The sequence below is a fragment of the Mchenga conophoros genome, linkage group LG9, assembly GCF_057382185.1.
Source record: "Mchenga conophoros isolate Kocher_MC1m ecotype Shallow Benthic linkage group LG9, M_conophoros_male_GT1.1, whole genome shotgun sequence".
Taxonomy (NCBI): Eukaryota; Metazoa; Chordata; class Actinopteri; order Cichliformes; family Cichlidae; genus Mchenga; species Mchenga conophoros.
The window spans coordinates 19,110,630-19,128,396 of record NC_140534.1 but is presented as its reverse complement, the minus strand read 5'-3'; the positions used below and the strand labels follow the sequence as shown (position 1 = coordinate 19,128,396).

Genomic DNA, 17,767 nt, shown 5'->3' with positions numbered 1-17,767 from the left:
GCTCAAAATTAGGCCTCGTCGGCTGCTTTAAAACCGTTTGAGTCTATTTTAGGATTATCACGTAGTACTCTGAGCCTAATCTCTGTGGATTTTCTGCCTTAAACGTCTTTGTCTATGCCGCGTTTAGCCTGTGAATGTGGGGAGCGCACACCCGCACATCCGGCAGCCCTACATCACTCACCTCCTCTCATCTATGCATGTCGAGAGCCAGAGAGCGATCGATACGCAACATCAATACTCCACATTAATTCATAGCGCATGCTGCAATGGCAGCTGTCAAAAGTCTGAACGTCTGTAGCCGCGTTTTATTTACTGACCAGAATCGATACCTTAATAAGAGTTCAGATCGTGAATATTGGCTCCAGTTTGCTTTCAGACTTGCTGTGTCTGCCTGAGGGTTAGCTTTGGCCTAAATGTTGAGTTGGCTTTACGACCTTACAAAAAGTTGGTGTTAGACACCTGCGGAGAGGAAAATAAAATTTGATTTGCTAACATACATTATTGAAGAAAAGTTTTTCTATAAAAGGGAGGTGGAAAAAAAAAAAAGAAGGAAGATGAAATTCATGTGGTATAAACAAACCGAACACAGCAGTAATCACTGCAGTCTCACAACTGACAGATCAGGATGCTCCTGCAGGCTTTCTGACAGCAACATGATGCTTTTTAGCTTTAATACGAAAGATGAGATTTATTCTTCCAGTCAGATGATGCTTAATCTAGTCAGCGAGGCTTTCAGGAATGCACCAGGCACGTCGGCTGTTTGAAGTCAGATTTCAGTCCTTTGATATTCTGTCCTGTGTCAGTTAAGAGTTTACAAGATTACTAAAGGGGATGGTTCAAGTTCTTCATGACAAAGACGGCGGCTGCTGTTGTTCCTCTGTATCGGGGATGTTTCTGGTAACTCGTTTCCTAGTTGAGTAAAAATCTGACTAATCCACTGCTGTGAGTGTATGAAAAAAGTGAGCACAATTCTAATCTTACACATTGTCTGTAAACATATTTACGCTATATGAAAGAATCAGTCTAGCATACATCAGGCTAACATACATATGACATTTGTGGTGTAGCCAGGCACGGCTGTACGATCGTATTTGTTTGTACCGCCAGTTTAATGATTTATCACTGATATATCATTAAACTGATGGTTCATAATGGCCCCGTTAGAACCAACAGTTAAGTGGTGTTGCGTTCCAACCAGAGACTGTATAAAACATGGACATTACACGGTAGTTTTGGCCTCCACCAACACTTCGAGCCTTAACATTGGTCAGATAAATTCAATGAAATGCAACAACGGCACAAACATGGTAGAGAGCTCTAGTTCAAAGACGTGAATTAGTTGAGGTGAGGCCTATCAGACCCATTCAGCTGCCTCTGCAACTCAAACCTATCATGTGTTTTTGGAGCAAGCCTGAAGAAGGCGAACTGCAATTTTTGGCGGATCATCTTTAGATTAATTATTTATTTATTTCTTAAGCACCGCAGATTGCTCCCTTGGTGACTGCTAGTTAGGGCAGCAATGGTTAATTCTTCAGTTCTGGCAGATGTGATAACACCCGACAGGCTACTGATACAAGACCTTTACCCTTAGCAGCTGCAGGCATGTTCAGATTTCACACAAAGGCAGGCGAGAGCGCTGCAACTTTAACTGGTTACAGTTGCTAAGTTTTGCCTTAAAAACCTTAAATGAGCATTTTCCAGCTGCTTTTTTAAAAAGCTCAGTCACATTAAACTCCAGTGGCAGCGGCTGCTTCACAAGAAGGGCTGCACCACATTAAATAAGTTCAACGCTTTTAAAGGGAAGCGGCAGTTAACACAGGTTTAATAAGATGTAAGATATATTAACCGGACCTCCTCCAAGGAGAGTGAAATCTGAACATGAAGTTAGCCTTTCGCAGCTGCACTGAAGCCGTTTCCTGTTTTTAAGCGTGCAAAGGTCGGCTCCTGTTGACCTGTGCTATGAATTTACTCTTGATTTCATCCGTTCTTTCTGTTGTGGTCCTGTGACGCTACAGTGCTTTCTGCAAAGGCCACTGGGGAAGCTGCATTATAGATGAGCCACTTGACTCTGTAGTTGTCAAACTGCAGATCAACCCCGCTGCTATGCTGGCTCTGTTTTCAGACAGAAAGCTACACAAGTATGAGTTTTGAATTCATTTTCTAGGGGTGCCAGTGAAGCGATGATCTGAAATTATACAGTTCACATCATAGAAAATGCATAAAAGGTTACCAAAGGTTGGAGTGGTTCTCTGCAACCTTTTCTTATGTCATTTTGTCGATGCACAAAAATAAATTCTTCAGTTTCTTTTGCCATTCGATCCCTGAAAAATCTTTGCTGTCTGGCTCTTGCTCTGGGTGTGGTGCTGGAGTCAAGGGCACAAGTCAGGAAAAAGTGTTTTTCTATAAATGGCATGATTTTTACTACTGACCTTCTGAGGTCTTTCTACGAGTTAACAGTGTAAATACAAGGAATCATTTTTCTGCTGCTCACTTAACTTGGACTGATCCATTTACATGTGGCTGTTTTGACATGCCCTCTTTCTGTCTCTTTCTCCTGTGTTTTTTTTCTTTTTCTTTTTTCCTTCGCCCACACTAAGTGGCTAAAAGCCAAGGTAAGTCTGCTTTGTCACATGACCCATTTTGCTCCGATGTATTATTGATAGATTTGTTCAACTCCCTTCCACGGCAGACTCATCCTCGTGTGATTACTGTTATCATCTCCCATGTTACTTCACATTAACTGACCTGTAGTCCTCCCACAGATGAGCGTAGTCTTTGTCACACTCCCTTGTCTGTTTACCAACCATGTATGTGTTGTTATTTACTTTCATGTTGTGTACTCGTCCCTTAATGTCACGTAGTTTGTTTAATGCTTACGGGTTTCCCAGATAACTGCTGCTGCTCCAAAATTCCATCAGAGTGTAAACTGCACACCCTGGGGGAGGGATTACATCTCCCCTCAAATATTACGCTGTGTCATCTGGGCAGCCTGTAAGAGTAGATTGTGATCACATTAGTAATATTCACCCACTGTGACTGGAGGAATGTGTGCATAAAACAAGCTTCTTCTGGGGTTTCTTTCCAACCACAGCAACATGGAAACAATCAGTCGATCAGAGGAGGAACACTATCGAGGACCAATCCGCCGACGCAAAAGCCGCCCAGTCCGCCGATGTCTGGGCGTGGCACGCTTGGGTAAGATTTCCATCAGAGTCACCAGAAAAGGAAACCCAGTCCTTTAATTATGAATAATTTAAGCACGTCACTTGTCTTTATTTTTTTGCTTTATAAGTCCAAGAGATAAAAACACAGGGCACATTTGCTGAGGAGTGAACTTGATGGATCAGTGGTCACTTTTGCTGGAAAAGAAGCTGATAAGTGGCAGGATCCAGAAAAAGGAACATGCAGGGTTGTTGTAGTGCGTCCTGCCCCGATGCACAAACACAGACGCTGATCAGATATTAATTCCAGGGATAAACAGCGATGTTTAGCGCGCCTCATCCAGCTGGGTAAACTGATAGGATTTACAACGCTTTAGTGGACACACCCATAACGTTCAGATAGTAGGTTTTACGCTCAGTGATGATCATTCTTTTCTTTGATTTTATCATAATTTGTTTATCGCTTTTCATTTTTGGGCCACTCCAGACGCAACACGCCCTACAAGACCCTGGAGCCAGTGAAGCCGCCCACGGTTCCCAATGACTACATGACCAGCCCCGCCCGACTAGGCAGCCAGCACGGACAGCAGCAGAGCCCCGGGCGCACGGCGTCGCTCAGCCAGAGGCAACGCACGCACAGGTAGATGAGGAAAGAGGGAAAAATCAGTGCATGCAGCTATGCAGGAGCTTCTGTTGCTTTTCTGTATATATTACTGTAACCAGAATATTATATTATAACAAGTTAGGACAGCAAGCCGTTTCCATAAACTGTGCAGTGATGCAGAGACCTACTAATACCAACTAAGTAACACACAAATAAACAACTACACTTCGACACTGAAGAAAAACTCAGGACAAACTATTTAAGGACTTGTAGTACAATTAACCACATTTAAAATTCCAATACGGACGTAAAGAGGCTGAAGCAGTTATAAGAAGTGTGGTAGTAGCACGTGAGAGGAATACAATCCGAATATATGACCAAAAACTGACCAAATATTGATGCTAGAAGAGGATAAGAGAGTCACAGAAAAATACTTTCATGCAGAGTGCAGTTTAAAATCTGCAATGCTAATCAGGCAACAGGCACGTAACACTTTTTTTTTTTTCTTCAAAAATTTTGGGAGGTTGAAGTGGAATTGGGTGTTCCAGCTACACCACTAAAACTGCTCACTGAATATAAACCTAGGGTTTGAGTAATGTGTGTAAAGCATCTATCCAAAAACACCGGTCCCCTCTATGTCGGCTAGTTCTAATCTCTTCATTCAGTTCAGCGGCTTAGAGCACTTTCACACCTCTTCCTCTCCACTACACTAAATCCAGCATTTGTCTGACAAGGATTGGAGGGCTTCTGAATCACTCTGATATTAATATCTGTAAAAGCCTTTGAAATAAAGTGCTGTTAAAAAAAGAAAAAAAGTCCGCCACAGCGTGGAACCCCTTGAACATTACTCTCAAGGATTGTTCCCCAGAAATCTCCAGGAGCTTTCATCAAATTTGAGTTACGAGTGAGTGAAGTCTCCTCATTAGCTAAAAAGCCTGTAATGCTGGCTGTGATGCTCGTAAATATTACGTATTTATGAGCAAATTTTATTTATTTTTAAACCCTCTTTGTCCAACTTCCCTTTTAGTTTCATGCTTGTTGCTTCTTTCCTACAGCTGTTCTGCCTCATCTGTTAAAACGTATTTGAATGTGCACAGTTTTAGGTTCTTTGGCGTCACCGTTGCCGATCTGCTCTGATGTCCCCTTAACAAACCGAATGCTGTCCTCAGAGTCCCAAACTCCCTGCTGCAGCTAATATTGCTGTGGCATCGCTATTTGATTACACTGCCTGGAAGTAAGCTGTGCTTGTTCAGCTCAACAGTCTCTGTCATCTTCAGCTGAGGTCTGAATTCAATATAGGCTCCCGTGTGCTGCTACACGTTCCCTGCTATTATCTAATTTCTTTGTATAGGAGCGATTACACTCTTGCGTGCAGGGAACGTTTTATTTTAGGAGCCGTGCTAATTTTAGTCACCGCAGAATGCTTGGAGTAAAAATTTGCTCCAATCTAGCATTACAGGTTTGGATATCTGGGCAGAGTCTGTATGTTAAAGATGGTGTTTGGCTTTGTGGACACAGCATGTACCAAAACACAAATGTTAAACATAGTTCCTGCAGAACTATCAACTTCTTCTTTAACTGCTATACCCATATTCTTTATGTCATTATAAAGCAATTCAAAAGTGCAAATGGATGGTTTGCTATCTTTCTGTTACATGGTACCCTAAAAGTACACCCCAAAAAATGTTTGCTGTGCAAATCATACAAAACATTTTGTGCCATGTGAAGGAAATCAGCTGTTCTTATGGTTAGATTATGGTTCCATACACAGATGCATAAAATGAGTCACAAATGCACAACTGTGGAAGCACAGATTAAAGGCTTTAAACTCACTACCGCATCAGGTCAGGTTTGGTGTTGCTTCTGCAACTTTACAAGTGGGAAGTCCGACCGTTCTGGTGTTGTGCCAAAAAATAATTGCTGGTATTTAAACTGTTAGGCTGTCAAACATATCTGTCAAAAATGATGTCAAGCCTTTTTGAACCAGGAAAAAAAACCTTTCCATCAGAGAGACACTGCAATCAGCTTTTGGAAAAGTGTCTTTACATATCCGTATTTATTCTTTATATCCCATATTTATAGGATATATCCTATATCATATCCAGATCTGGCTGAGCTGGGGAAGCAGAAATAGCAGCAAATATGACATCACAGGTCTGAAATTGGGCAGCGATAGCTCAGTAGGTACAGTGGTGGCCCCATGATCAGAAGGTCGGCGGTTTGAATCCACTGAACAGCGACCCTGAGGTACCCCTGAGCAAGGTACCGTCCCTACACACTGCTCCCCGAGTGCTAGATTGGTGGCTGCCCGCTGCTTCACTGAGTGAATTGGTTAAATGCGGAGAGGGGGATCAATCAAGTATACATTAGAAAGGTATTTTTAATTGACCAAAAGGACAGGATTGGATGTAATGCAACAACAACAACAACAAACTTTATTTATATAGCACATTTAAAACCAGTGGAATACCAAAGTGCTTAACATACGAGAGGGTCAAACGTAAGTAGTAGAGAAAAATGATGGCCATGGCAAAGTACCAAACATGCTAGCAGGTTGATGGCACTAAAAACACAGAGACAAAAGAAATGCATATAAAAGCGTAATAGAAAAATATGTGTAAAAGACAAGAGTCAATAAAAATTTAAAATAATTAAAAGTAGTTAAAAAGAGAACGAAAGTAGCAACAAACATTAAACTAACTAACAAACGAGCATTAACTGGTATAAAAGGCGACGTTAAATAAATGGGTTTTTAACCACGATTTGAAAGATTGAAACTGGGAAGATGATCTTAGATTATACACCCCTGCTAGAGCACTAAGTAGTTCAGTGAGGTAACTTGGCACTATATTGTTAATAATTCTAAAGGTGAGCAGCATGATTTTGAATTGAATACGATACTTAACGGGGAGCCAGTGCAGGTCAGCGAGGACAGGGGTGATAGAAACACGCCGCCCAGTACCAGTAAGAAAACCAGCCGCCTCATTCAGAACAATTTGCAGTGTATGGAGAAGAGTAGAGTTAAGACCAGCGTAAAGGGAGTTGCAATAAGTACAGACGTCCTTGTGCGGGACATAATGTCTGGCCTTGCAAATAAGACGCAATTGATGAAAGCAAGATTTCACAGTCATAAGGTCCTGGCAGAACAGGTAATTTCCTTATTTTATACTTCTTTGCAAATCCTGTTAACTGCAGTCTTCATCAATATAACCAAAGAGATTACTTTTTGGCTCAGCACTGGCTTGAAATTCCAGTTAGGAGTTTGGGATTCCCGACTTCCCACTTCAAATGAAACGTCAAAGCTGCCTATTTACAGTGAGTATGGATAAATACCAGACGACTACCTTTAAATATCAGTGTCACAGATGGCTTTAAAAGGTGAATGCCTCCTTCCAGGAGATGATACTCTTGTACGCTTCAGAATGCTTTTATTTTTTTGTTCATTTTCATGGAGAAAGCTGTTTTTCCATATTGGCTCTAGAGATTTTTGTCAGTTGTGAGCAAGTGAGCTGGAACTTTCTTACGCCTCACAGTTAATTTATCAACAGTTCCCTGTTATAAGTACAGACTGAAAGAAGGAGGCGGAGCAGCGGAGAAAGAGCTCATTGGTTTTATTTGACACCATTTTGAAACAAAGACGACTAAAGAAAGCTAAAGCAGGGGAAGAGATAAATGGGTTGGCAAAGGAATGGTAAGTTATAGAGAGATTAGAAGGGATAAATCTAAATCGCAGAGATGAGGAGGAAGGGTGTTGACTTTAAAAGAGGGCACAATATTGTTTAGCCTCTATAGTCGCAGACAGTTAGCTCCTACTGCCACCGTCGTCCTTTAGAGGAGTAACTCCCGCTGTTTGTGCCCGGAGAGCCCCAGGGCTTGACTGACACAGATCAGAGAGGAGGAGAGGGCGGAGGGGAGGAGGGGTGAAGGGAAAGGGGGATAAGGGGATGTGGGGGAGGTGGGAGTGAGCAGGGGTTCAGAGGGGTGGAAGGAATCAGAGGAGATGAGGGAGAGAGGGGTTCTGGTAGATGAATGGGGAATCACTTTACAGGCGATGAAGAGATCAGAGAAAGAGGTCAAGGGATGGTTAAGGGTGAGGGGAGGATCAGTTGAAAAACAAGGATGAAAGCGGCAGGGGAAAAAAAGAAGAGGTGGGATGAGGGGTTGTAGCAGAAATGAGGATCAAGGCCAGCCTGAGAGATGGTGAAAGAGCGGGAGGAGGGAATTATTTGTCCTGGCCATTGATCTACGAGCTGTGGGGTCATGTACAGGCTGAAAATGCAGAGCTGACGTACATATTACATACACATGACCTACATCTAGGTGCTGGGCAAAGCTGCTGAAATCCAGTAAAAACATTATGTCTGAGCAAAGCTCCTTTCAGTTGCTCCTTTATTCACACGGGGTGACAGGAGAGCGGAGCAGGTAGCGCCACATATTTGACGTAGCTAATTGATATGCCGAATGCCTTTTGTGACACAACCCACAAAGGCTTTGTCTCTATGTGGGATGGAATGGACAGACTTTTAAGGCAAGTCTGTAAAAACAATGTCGATTTTCCACAGAATCGCCTTTTAAATGTTTGATGATCCATGCATTTATCTTCTACCGCTTATCTGGGTCGCAGCGACAGCAGCGACTTCTCTCACACCGGCCACCTCTTCCAGCCAGTCCTAGGTCTTCCCTGGGGCCTTCTCCCAGTAGGACATGCCCCTAATACCTCGCCTACTGGGAGGTGTCCAGGAGGCATCAAGTCAGATGCCTGAACTGGCTCCTTTTAATGTGGAGGAGCAGCAGCTCTACTCAGAGTCCCTCTGAGCTCCTCACCGTATCTCAAGGGGAGCCTAGGCACCTTTTGAAGGAAAGTAATTTCCAATACTTGTATCTGCGACCTCATTCTTTCAGTCACTGCTCAGAGCGCATGTGAGGGCAGGAACGTAGATGGACCAGTAAATCGACAGCTTCGCTTTTCTGCTTAGCTCTCGCTTTACAGCAACAGATCAGTGCAGCATCCACATCACTGTGCTGGTTTCATGAATTTATTATGAGTGGAAGATTTTTTTTGAGAACAGTAGATAATTTGTCATAAAAAATATGAAAATTGCCTGTGATTTGGGTCCTGGGAACACATGTCTTAAAATTTAAGTCCAACACCACAAAATATTTGAAACGCATATATAATTTATAATTTCAGGAAGTTGAAAAAGTTGTTCATCTGTAGCTTTCGTTATTTAAAAAAACAAACAGCTAATGAATATTCACCTCATTCTTTAACATGACTCCATATGTCCTTTTTCTTAACTGCAGTGTTGAGTGAGAATCAGGTCACCAGTTCGTCGCAGGGAGACAAATGTCACGTCCACATCTACAGTCAATTTAGTCACCAGTTAGCCTAACAAATAACTCGCACAAAGAGCCATCCAGTGATAGACACTGCAGATTTGTTCAGGCTATAAATGCAGTGGTGTGAGGCGTTAATTCACGCGTCACACTTATTCCTGTACCAGTAAGTCTACAAATTCTACATAATACTGGGTGTGTAGTAGGAAAACATTCACAAATACGTGCACGTTGGTATGATAAATTCCAATTTCAATAATCTTTAAATCCTGCTGACTAACCTGCTTCTCATAAATGTGTGCAAGCTGCAGTAAGCGTGCGCGCATGTGTGTGGCCTGCTTAAACTGATGTGCAGACTGATGTTCCGGTTATAGTCACGTCTTTGTTCCTTTTATTTCGTTCTCTAAAAATAAATCATGTGGAACATTTAGACGTGTTTGGCAAGGCCTCGTATCATGTACAACAAAGTGACTGTTCCCCCCCATTACTCTCAAAGCAAGGCTTAATGTTGGTGATTATCATCCACACTATATGATGATCACTGTAAATTTGTGTTTGGGGGGGAATTGGAGTGTCAAAAGCAAGATTTTAAGGTGGTTTGCATGCTGAATGCTTAAATACCCTCTTAAATCCTGGAATATTTATTTTTTTGTTCAGTTTCTTTGACAGACTGTGACCAAAAATGCTTCAATAGGGTGACTCATGTCTTTTTCACTTGGGCGTGTCACCCTGCAGCTCAGTCTTAACAAGCCAATAGACTGAATAAGTGTGGAAGAGCAAAGTCACCCTGGAGTATTACTTAAAAATGTGGAGTTTTTGGCCTTTTACTTCTAAATGGGACATAAGCAGCGACGCAGCAGAGTCCCCTATATCTGCAGTGTTACCTGCTGTGCAGTCTAAGCAGGTTGCCCTGAATAAAACAATGTCCTCTTTTTCCTTCTGTCTCTCCTCCCTCAGTGGAAGCAGCGGGGGCAGCGGCAGCAGGGAGAACAGCGGCAGCAGCGGAATTGGCATTCCCATCGCCGTGCCTACACCCTCCATCCCCAACTCTGGACCAGGTGAGCTTGACAGTGGTGGTGACTTAAACAGTAAACGGTAACAGTCGGCCAGGAATGTTGTCACTTGAGTTTTGGTGTATTTTCCACCCAGTTAAAACAAGATGATGACACTACAGGACTGCTCTGTTTGGCAAGATGCACACCATAGACTTCAACTAATTCAAATCTAGATGTAGCTTCCAGGTCTGAAATGGTCACCAAAGGGCGACTGCTCTTGTTTAAAGATGAGTCCAGTTTCACAGAAGTCAATGAGAAGATGATCCTACAGCTCAGTTGATATTTGACCTCAGTAAACATCTCCTAATGAGAATGTGTCCTTATACATTAGCTTTAGCTAATAGCTAATGCAACAGTGTTCATTTGTTTAAAGTCATTATCATTATTTAGAGTGAAATAGACAATAAAAAACAGTATGCAAGGTGACAACCTTGGACTTCTTAAACATCTGGGACAAATCAATGTTGCTACTGATTGTCCATCTTTTAGGTACAGTCTATGGTGTGTTCTTTGTGAATCAAACTTTAAACACATACATTTCTCAATCAATATATGGCTAAAAAAAATACAATTTAAATAAATGTTTTTAAGCGTAAAATCTGAATATATGATGAAGTTTGATAAAGTGTAAATGTATGACGCTATTGGCAGATAGAGAGAGTGCGCATCACAAAGCCTATGTTTACCAGACAGGGATTATGGAGCCCCATTGTGTTCTAAGCACAGCTGATTCTCTATCCTACTGTGTAAATAGGCCAAGCTGCGCGAGGCCTGACACTTTACAGTTAAACAGTAAAGCCCACGTAACACGACGAGCTGCTACACGTGGTGTCGCGCTGTACCGTGATCACGGCGGAGATGGTGCTGCGTTTAAGTTTGGAGCATTGTAGGTTGACGTAGCAGCTGTTTTACCTCGGCGCCGGGATCAGGCCGGCAGCACAGGACTTTCCGCAGCACTCCCTCTCTCTCTCTTTCTCTGTGATGTGCAAGCTGGTCGCCATGGAAACACTCGATTCATACCGCAAAGGAGTGTGTCCAAGTGCGTGAGAAGTCGGAGCGCTCCTCCGGGCCCGGAGGGTTCTTAAGTAAATTGATATGATGTCATGTAATCAAGGTGTAGGAGGCGGCGAGGACATGGTCACTAACGTGAGTCCTCCTTTCAGTCCCAACCATGCCTGCTCCCCCGGGAGCCCCTCCGCCTCCCCCACCCCCTCCTCCTCTACCTCCACCTGCTCCTCCCATGGCCGGGATGGCCCCTCCAGCGCCACCACCGCCACCTCCCATAGGTGAGATTCCTCGAAGCTCCAGAGCCGCTTGTTTGACCTCTGCCGACTGGATGGCGGATCATCACCTTGGAGATGCACAAAATAAGGGTGCTGTGGGTGCCGATGTCCGTCTGTGCACACTGCAAGCAAAGGGTCCTCTTATCAAATCTTATCAAAAATCAAGAATAAAGCAACAGAAACAGCCGCATCATCTCTGAGAGATTTCTCTGTCATCCACTTAGGCTGAAGCGGTATTCACAAAATGAGGAAACATTATTAAGGAAATGGGGGAGAAAGATAAAAATCGAATTGCGCTCTCGACGAGCGTTGGCCACGACGAGCTTTCCCCAGCCAAGAAACTCGCTGAACTAAACACAGCAGCCAAAGATTTCTGGGTTGTTCAGCTCTGTCGTTGCTTGCAGTGTGGACAGAGTTTCGTGCTTCTGTTAAGCACAGTGTGACATTTAACTTAATCCTTCACGGTGGTGGTTTTGGTGGTGGTGGTGCTCTTCTTCACTGAAGTGTAATCGGTTAATACAGAAGTCTCATGTCACCTAGGGCCTGGCTAAAGTTAATTAGTGCCTGTAATTTCTCTTAAATTGGTCCTTTACATTTTAATCTCAAGCTGTTGTGGATAATAAAATAAGTTTTTATTTCAAATCTGTACAGATGTACAGAAACGTGACTTTGAGACTTCTACTGCAGGTACAGTATGTGGCTCATTTGATTTATTTTTTTTTAAATTTCCATAAACATGATTGTGGTTAAAGCTGCATCAGGCAACACTTTCCTGAACTCAAGATCATTCACATTTAAAGCTGTAAGCTGGTTGTGGACATTCCAGACTCTGGTTTCATAATTAACCCTTTTAATTGGTAATCGGCGTGGCTACGATTTGAGATGAGTTTGCATCTTTAAATCTCTCCATTTGATTGTCAGCCATCTCTGTGCCGCATCGCTGCTACTTTCTATTTGCGTGTGCATTAGCTGTGATCATAGTCTGTGATGAAACAGAAAAACTATTTTTGCAAAGTTGCAAAAAAAGATTGACACATCCCCAAACTCGGTCGTTACTGTAAATGTTCACCCATCAGCGGGCAAAGCTAAAGATAACTTGCTGATGCAGGGTGCGGTCTGTTTAGACAGATGTAGTATAAAAAGTCAAACGTTCCTATTGGGCCTAACTTTTAAAATTACAATTGCTGCACCAGCATTGTTAGACCGAGGGGTCAAACAACACATCACATCTAATACATTTAAAGCTAATTTGTCCCTCTAAACCTGATTTATTGGAAACCCTGTTATGTTTTTAAGTAATTAGTTGCCTTTTATTGAACACTGTGCTCAATGCGTCTTTGCAACAGGTTTAGGGAGTGGGTAAGTTGAATTCAGAGATGCTAATGATTTTCACTGGTAGAAAGTAAAGCAGTGACTCGGTATGGAGACTGTTTGAGCCACAGCAAATGCCACATAATGATTTCAGGGTAATGGACTCCCCAAACCATTCAGCCAGCCTTTTGGGTGCTTCAGATACTCAGCAGTGCCTGATGTAGCTTTAATTTACACGGCCTCTGAATCACAGATTCGTGATGCTGGGATTGAGTCCGAGCTCTGTAAAGCGTAAAGCATCCAGCTGTTTCATCGGTGTCCACCGGTAAGTGTCTAAGCCTGAGCAGCAGCCGCTCTTCGCTCATCGACTCTGGTAATCTTTGTGGCCGAGATGATCACTTGAATTGTGCACATTTTATCATCTGAACATCACCAGACTCTTTATTTTCCACTTATAATTATTCTGCTGGTGACACTGTAGCGAAGTTTATTTGTGGTTGTTTTCCTCTGAATCTTTACTTCCTCTGGTCCCACCCATTCCTATCTCTCCCGAGAGGATGTATATTATCTAGAAATGTGAGCAGGAAATGCTCGAGCAGAAGAAAGAAAGGCAGAAAAAAACTTAAACCCCTCCTCGCCCTCTCTATTTTTGTCGGCCACAGCCGCACACATTGCTTCAATCTTCAAATAGTTCTTTGTTGTTGTTGTTTTTAAAGCTGTTGTTCACAGAGATGCTTCAGTTATTCTTTGATGGCAGTGTAGTGATGCACGTAATCCTAAATGCTACCTGCAGTCTTTTAAACCGTGTCAAACATACGGCCCGCGGGCCTGAATCGGCTTTGTAAAGACTCCAATTCTGCATCCTTGACAACTTAAGAAAATGTGAATGAAGGGCAAAGATTTTGAACAGTTTTTCCTGTTGATAAAGATCCCCCACACACCCACTGCCATCTATACTACACCAAAGTGAATCAATGAAAGCTTCATATTCTAAATCTATACTTACAGGACACCCTGACCAATGAACTGTGGGAACCTTTTGTTTGCTTCATACATTTATCATGCAGTTTCACTGGTCCAGCTCACTTCACATCAAAGCGTGGCATATAAAATGAGTTTGAAATCCCTGTTTTAATTGTTGCTTCAGCAAAAACCTGCAGGATCCATCTGTTCTGTTGCTGCGTTCTTATTCCTCAATCGATCCTTCCTTTCCTTCTTGTCTAAGAAAGCTACATTTAAGATAACTTGTTGACGAAACTCTTCATGAAGTGTCTGTTACTTTTATAACCAAATTACAATCTCTGTTGCTTCCCCAAGATCACCTGCTTCCTCTGACTTTTGTTGACTAACTTTAACATTTTTTAATAGGCAGGGGGCTCTGATCAGAATTTAAAAGCTCATGTTATCTCACACGGTGTTGATGATTCATGTTTTGGTTGGTTTCCCCCTTCCCTCTCATTTCCAACCTTCTTCCCTCCTTTGCTACCGTGCTTGGCTTTCCTCTCTTTCCTCCCCGTCCTTGGGGTTTCTAGCTGTGGCCCCTGGACCTGGTCTGGGACCCGCTCCAATGTCCCAGTTTGGAACCATCTCGCGGCAGATTCCGCGGCACAACTCTTCCAACTCCTCTGTCTCTATGGTTTCGGCCACGGGCACCTACCGGCGGGCGCCGTCGGTCACTTCGCAGTTCTCCTTGCAGCAGCAGCAGCAGCAACAACAGCAGCAACAACAACAGCAGCAACAGCAGCCTCATATTAATGGAGGCACTCCTGGCTATGGTCAGAACTCAAGTAAGGCCCTCTTGTCTCCAGCTCCCAACTGCTTTCTAGATCCAGAGCTGTCACTGAAGGACACACAACCTCACATTCTTCCCAAATCATGCACCCGACGCGAACTAACCTTTGTAGCCACACACAAAATCTTTATATTTTATATTTGCAAGTAAATCAGTGCTTTCTGAAGGTCAGGCCGAGTTCTTCACAGAACTATTGACGTTTGTTTTTAATCTGAAAGTGCAGGTTAAGGCTTTTTATCCAACTGTGGGGCGTCTTTAGTATTGATGCAGAATGCCTCATCCTTGGATTTGTACACAGATGCAATGCAGGCAATCAATATTAGCTAGCAGTGCAGAGTCGGTCTTTGGCATCTTGTAAAAACTTAGGCAAAGTTTACTGGCTGTGTATTGTACTGCAGTTAGGTCAGCTGTTAACCTCACTTCAATTATGCCTATATTGCTAAGAGATCTCTTTGCACAGATTTATTAGGTGGGATCAAGAAAATAAAGGCAAAGCACAGGCATCATTGATTTTTAAGTCTCTTTTTAAAGGGTAGACTTGCAGCTTGAGATAGCAGGAATAGTTAGGTGGCCTTTTCACGCTGTATGGATCCCATTTATACAGATCACAGTGCAAGCCAGATGACCTCCAGATGTGCAGATGTGCCCGTTCCGTTCCAAACACTTCATTCAGAGAGAATTTACACATCACATGTGGTCTTTCTTGCACATCTGCAGATTCCTGGTAGCTTTGTCATTGCCTGAAGCCTAAAAGTGATATTTTCTGAAACACTGGTTCTTGACTATTACTTATTCACAGCATTTAACCTAAAATTAATCATGTGATCTGAGGAAAACTAACATGAGAATCTAAAGTAGTGTTAACATTACTAAAACAGGTCTGTAGGGAGTTGCTTCACATGAGTTCAGGATGAGACATCTAAAGTAAATACTGCCCCCTTGTGGCTATTAGAAGTCCCCTGTTTTCTTTCGATTTAGAGGAAACTGTCTGATCGACAGAAATCAAACATAATCTGCGTTTTATCCTCTTGCTCTAATGATCCCCTGATACCATGTGAATCTCATCACAGTCGCAGATGCTGCTGAACTTTTCAGCTCATGTTTGCGTCTGATCTGTGATCTCTGTCAAATAGAAGAAAAAAAAAATTAACTTATTTAAACGATCAGTCTTCCAGTATAGTGCTTAACTGTGCTTTTGTTAGATGTGTACATGCTCCCAGTTCTTGCAGTGTGTCTGTGTTGACTGTTGTTTGCTTGGGGGTTGGGTTGGACGCTGAACTGTCTTTCTTGGTGACTGATGGGCTTTGTCTTTTTCTCCTTCTGATGCTCACTCTGTCGGCCTTCCTGCCCTTTTCTCCGCTGGCTTTCAGTGTCTATCGCTCCTCCTCCTCCCCCCATGCCCCAGCTGACTCCACAGATACCTCTGACTGGCTTTGTGGCCAGGATGCAGGAGAGCAGTAAGTGAAGAGGCTAAGACACACACACAGCACTTTCCTCGTTATCTGCGCCAACTGTTCCAACTCCCAAACACAGAGCATGCACTGTGTGTTCATCCTGTTTAATACGTCCTCTTCCAAAACTGAACTGATTCTTACTAGATTCCACTCATTATGTAAGCTTCTATTAGGCAACTTATAGTTTAGTTTCTTTGTTTCTGCAGCTACAAATCTACACTACTATAGAGGTATAATACAGAGTACTTGTAGCACTATAGAGTTACGCTAAAGTCATTGATGATGTTTAGGGTAAAACGTGCCAAAGGTCACCACTCTCTGCTGTCCCCTCTGATCCAAAACCTGCCATATGCTCATTTATTGAAAGGGAACTAATATATTAATGGTAAACTTCACTAGAATAGCTCTGGATAGTTTGCTGATACCACAAACTATTTATTTTATAGTGGCCTGTATTGAAACTCCTTAATTCACACTTTGTTAGCAAAGCAAAGACCTTTACTAGTCCCTAAGGACCCCAAAGCGCTTTACACATCCAGTCATCCACCCATTCACACACACACATTCACACACTGGTGATGGCAAGTTACATTGTAACTGGGGCGCACTGACAGAGGCGAGGCTGCCGGACACTGGCGCCACCGGGCCCTCTAAGCTGCTGTTACTCTCAACTGCAGAACAACATTTTGTAAGTGTTAACAAGATTCTTAAACCCTGGTAGCTATGTTGTGTTTGCAAAACGTCTGCACAGAAACTGTAGTAACTGTTTGGTCTGATTTGGTCTCACCAATATTAGACAGACGTGCCAGTGAGCTCAATTTGAAGTAACACACACACACACACACACACACACACACACACACACACACACACACACACACACACACACACACACACACATCCACCTTGGCTTTTGGGTGCTGTTGGTCTCAAAAATGAAATTGTAAATATTGTAAACCTCAGAGTCAGATGGATGAGGTGTGCCTGATATACCCATGTAAGGAAATTCCATCTTTTTGACACAAAGCAGAGAATTTAGCAAACAGTGACCCTGTTGGCCGTGTTTAATGTCAGCATCCAACACTTTAACTGTATATTCTAGACAGTACGGCGTCATATTTTCAGTTTGTTATAGTGTCAGATGCAGTCTGTATACGTTTTCATACCTTTTCTTGTCCTGGAGTGGATGCCGTCAGCTCTAACCTACTAAATGGCATGACTTGGAGTTTATTTTTCATTATTTAAGTGCTCAAATAATATATATATATATAGGTGTCCTTTTTTTCTGCATATGCATGTGAAGCGATGTTCAAAGCTACAACAGGAGCACAAACTACATGAGCCACTTGAGAGGTTCGCACGCATACGGCATGTCAGTTGTGAGAAGCCTTGCAGCCTGCTTGATTGTCAGACAAACTTTGCATGCCTTGATTTATTTCTTATGCATGATTCTCCCACTGCCGCCACCTCTATCACCAAGGACATCTTGTGACTCCAACCAAAACGAGTCTCACTTTTGATGTCCATTCAATAGTTGCAGATACTCCTACTCCTCCTCCACCTCCTCCTCCAGATGACATGCCCATGTTTGACGACTCGCCACCGCCTCCGCCGCCTCCTCCGGTGGATTACGAGGAGGAAGACGCCGCAGTCGTGCACTACAACGACCCCTACGCCGACGGAGACCCCCAGTGGGCTCCCAAGAGCTACATCGAGAAAGGTTTGCTTAACGTTTCTAAGTATTTGCAGGCGAAGTCCTGCCGTTGGGTA

The 17,767-nt window shown here is 43.0% G+C and overlaps 1 protein-coding gene across 7 annotated transcripts in view; it reads left to right on the top strand.

Annotated features, from left to right (window-relative positions):
- Positions 1-17,767, top strand: part of abi1a (abl-interactor 1a) — a 50,198-nt gene that overhangs the window by 30,506 nt on the left and 1,925 nt on the right. Inside the window, exons 4-11 of one of the 7 annotated variants that reach the window (XM_085286806.1) lie at positions 2,598-2,612; positions 3,092-3,195; positions 3,649-3,801; positions 10,060-10,160; positions 11,321-11,488; positions 14,254-14,538; positions 15,914-16,000; positions 17,532-17,717. In XM_085286806.1, the coding sequence (XP_085142932.1) occupies positions 2,598-2,612; positions 3,092-3,195; positions 3,649-3,801; positions 10,060-10,160; positions 11,321-11,488; positions 14,254-14,538; positions 15,914-16,000; positions 17,532-17,717 (1,099 nt within the window). The remainder of the gene's footprint in view (positions 1-2,597; positions 2,613-3,091; positions 3,196-3,648; positions 3,802-10,059; positions 10,161-11,320; positions 11,489-14,253; positions 14,539-15,913; positions 16,001-17,531; positions 17,718-17,767) is intronic. The other 6 variants (XM_085286800.1, XM_085286802.1, XM_085286801.1 and 3 more) reach the window with 6 other exon arrangements.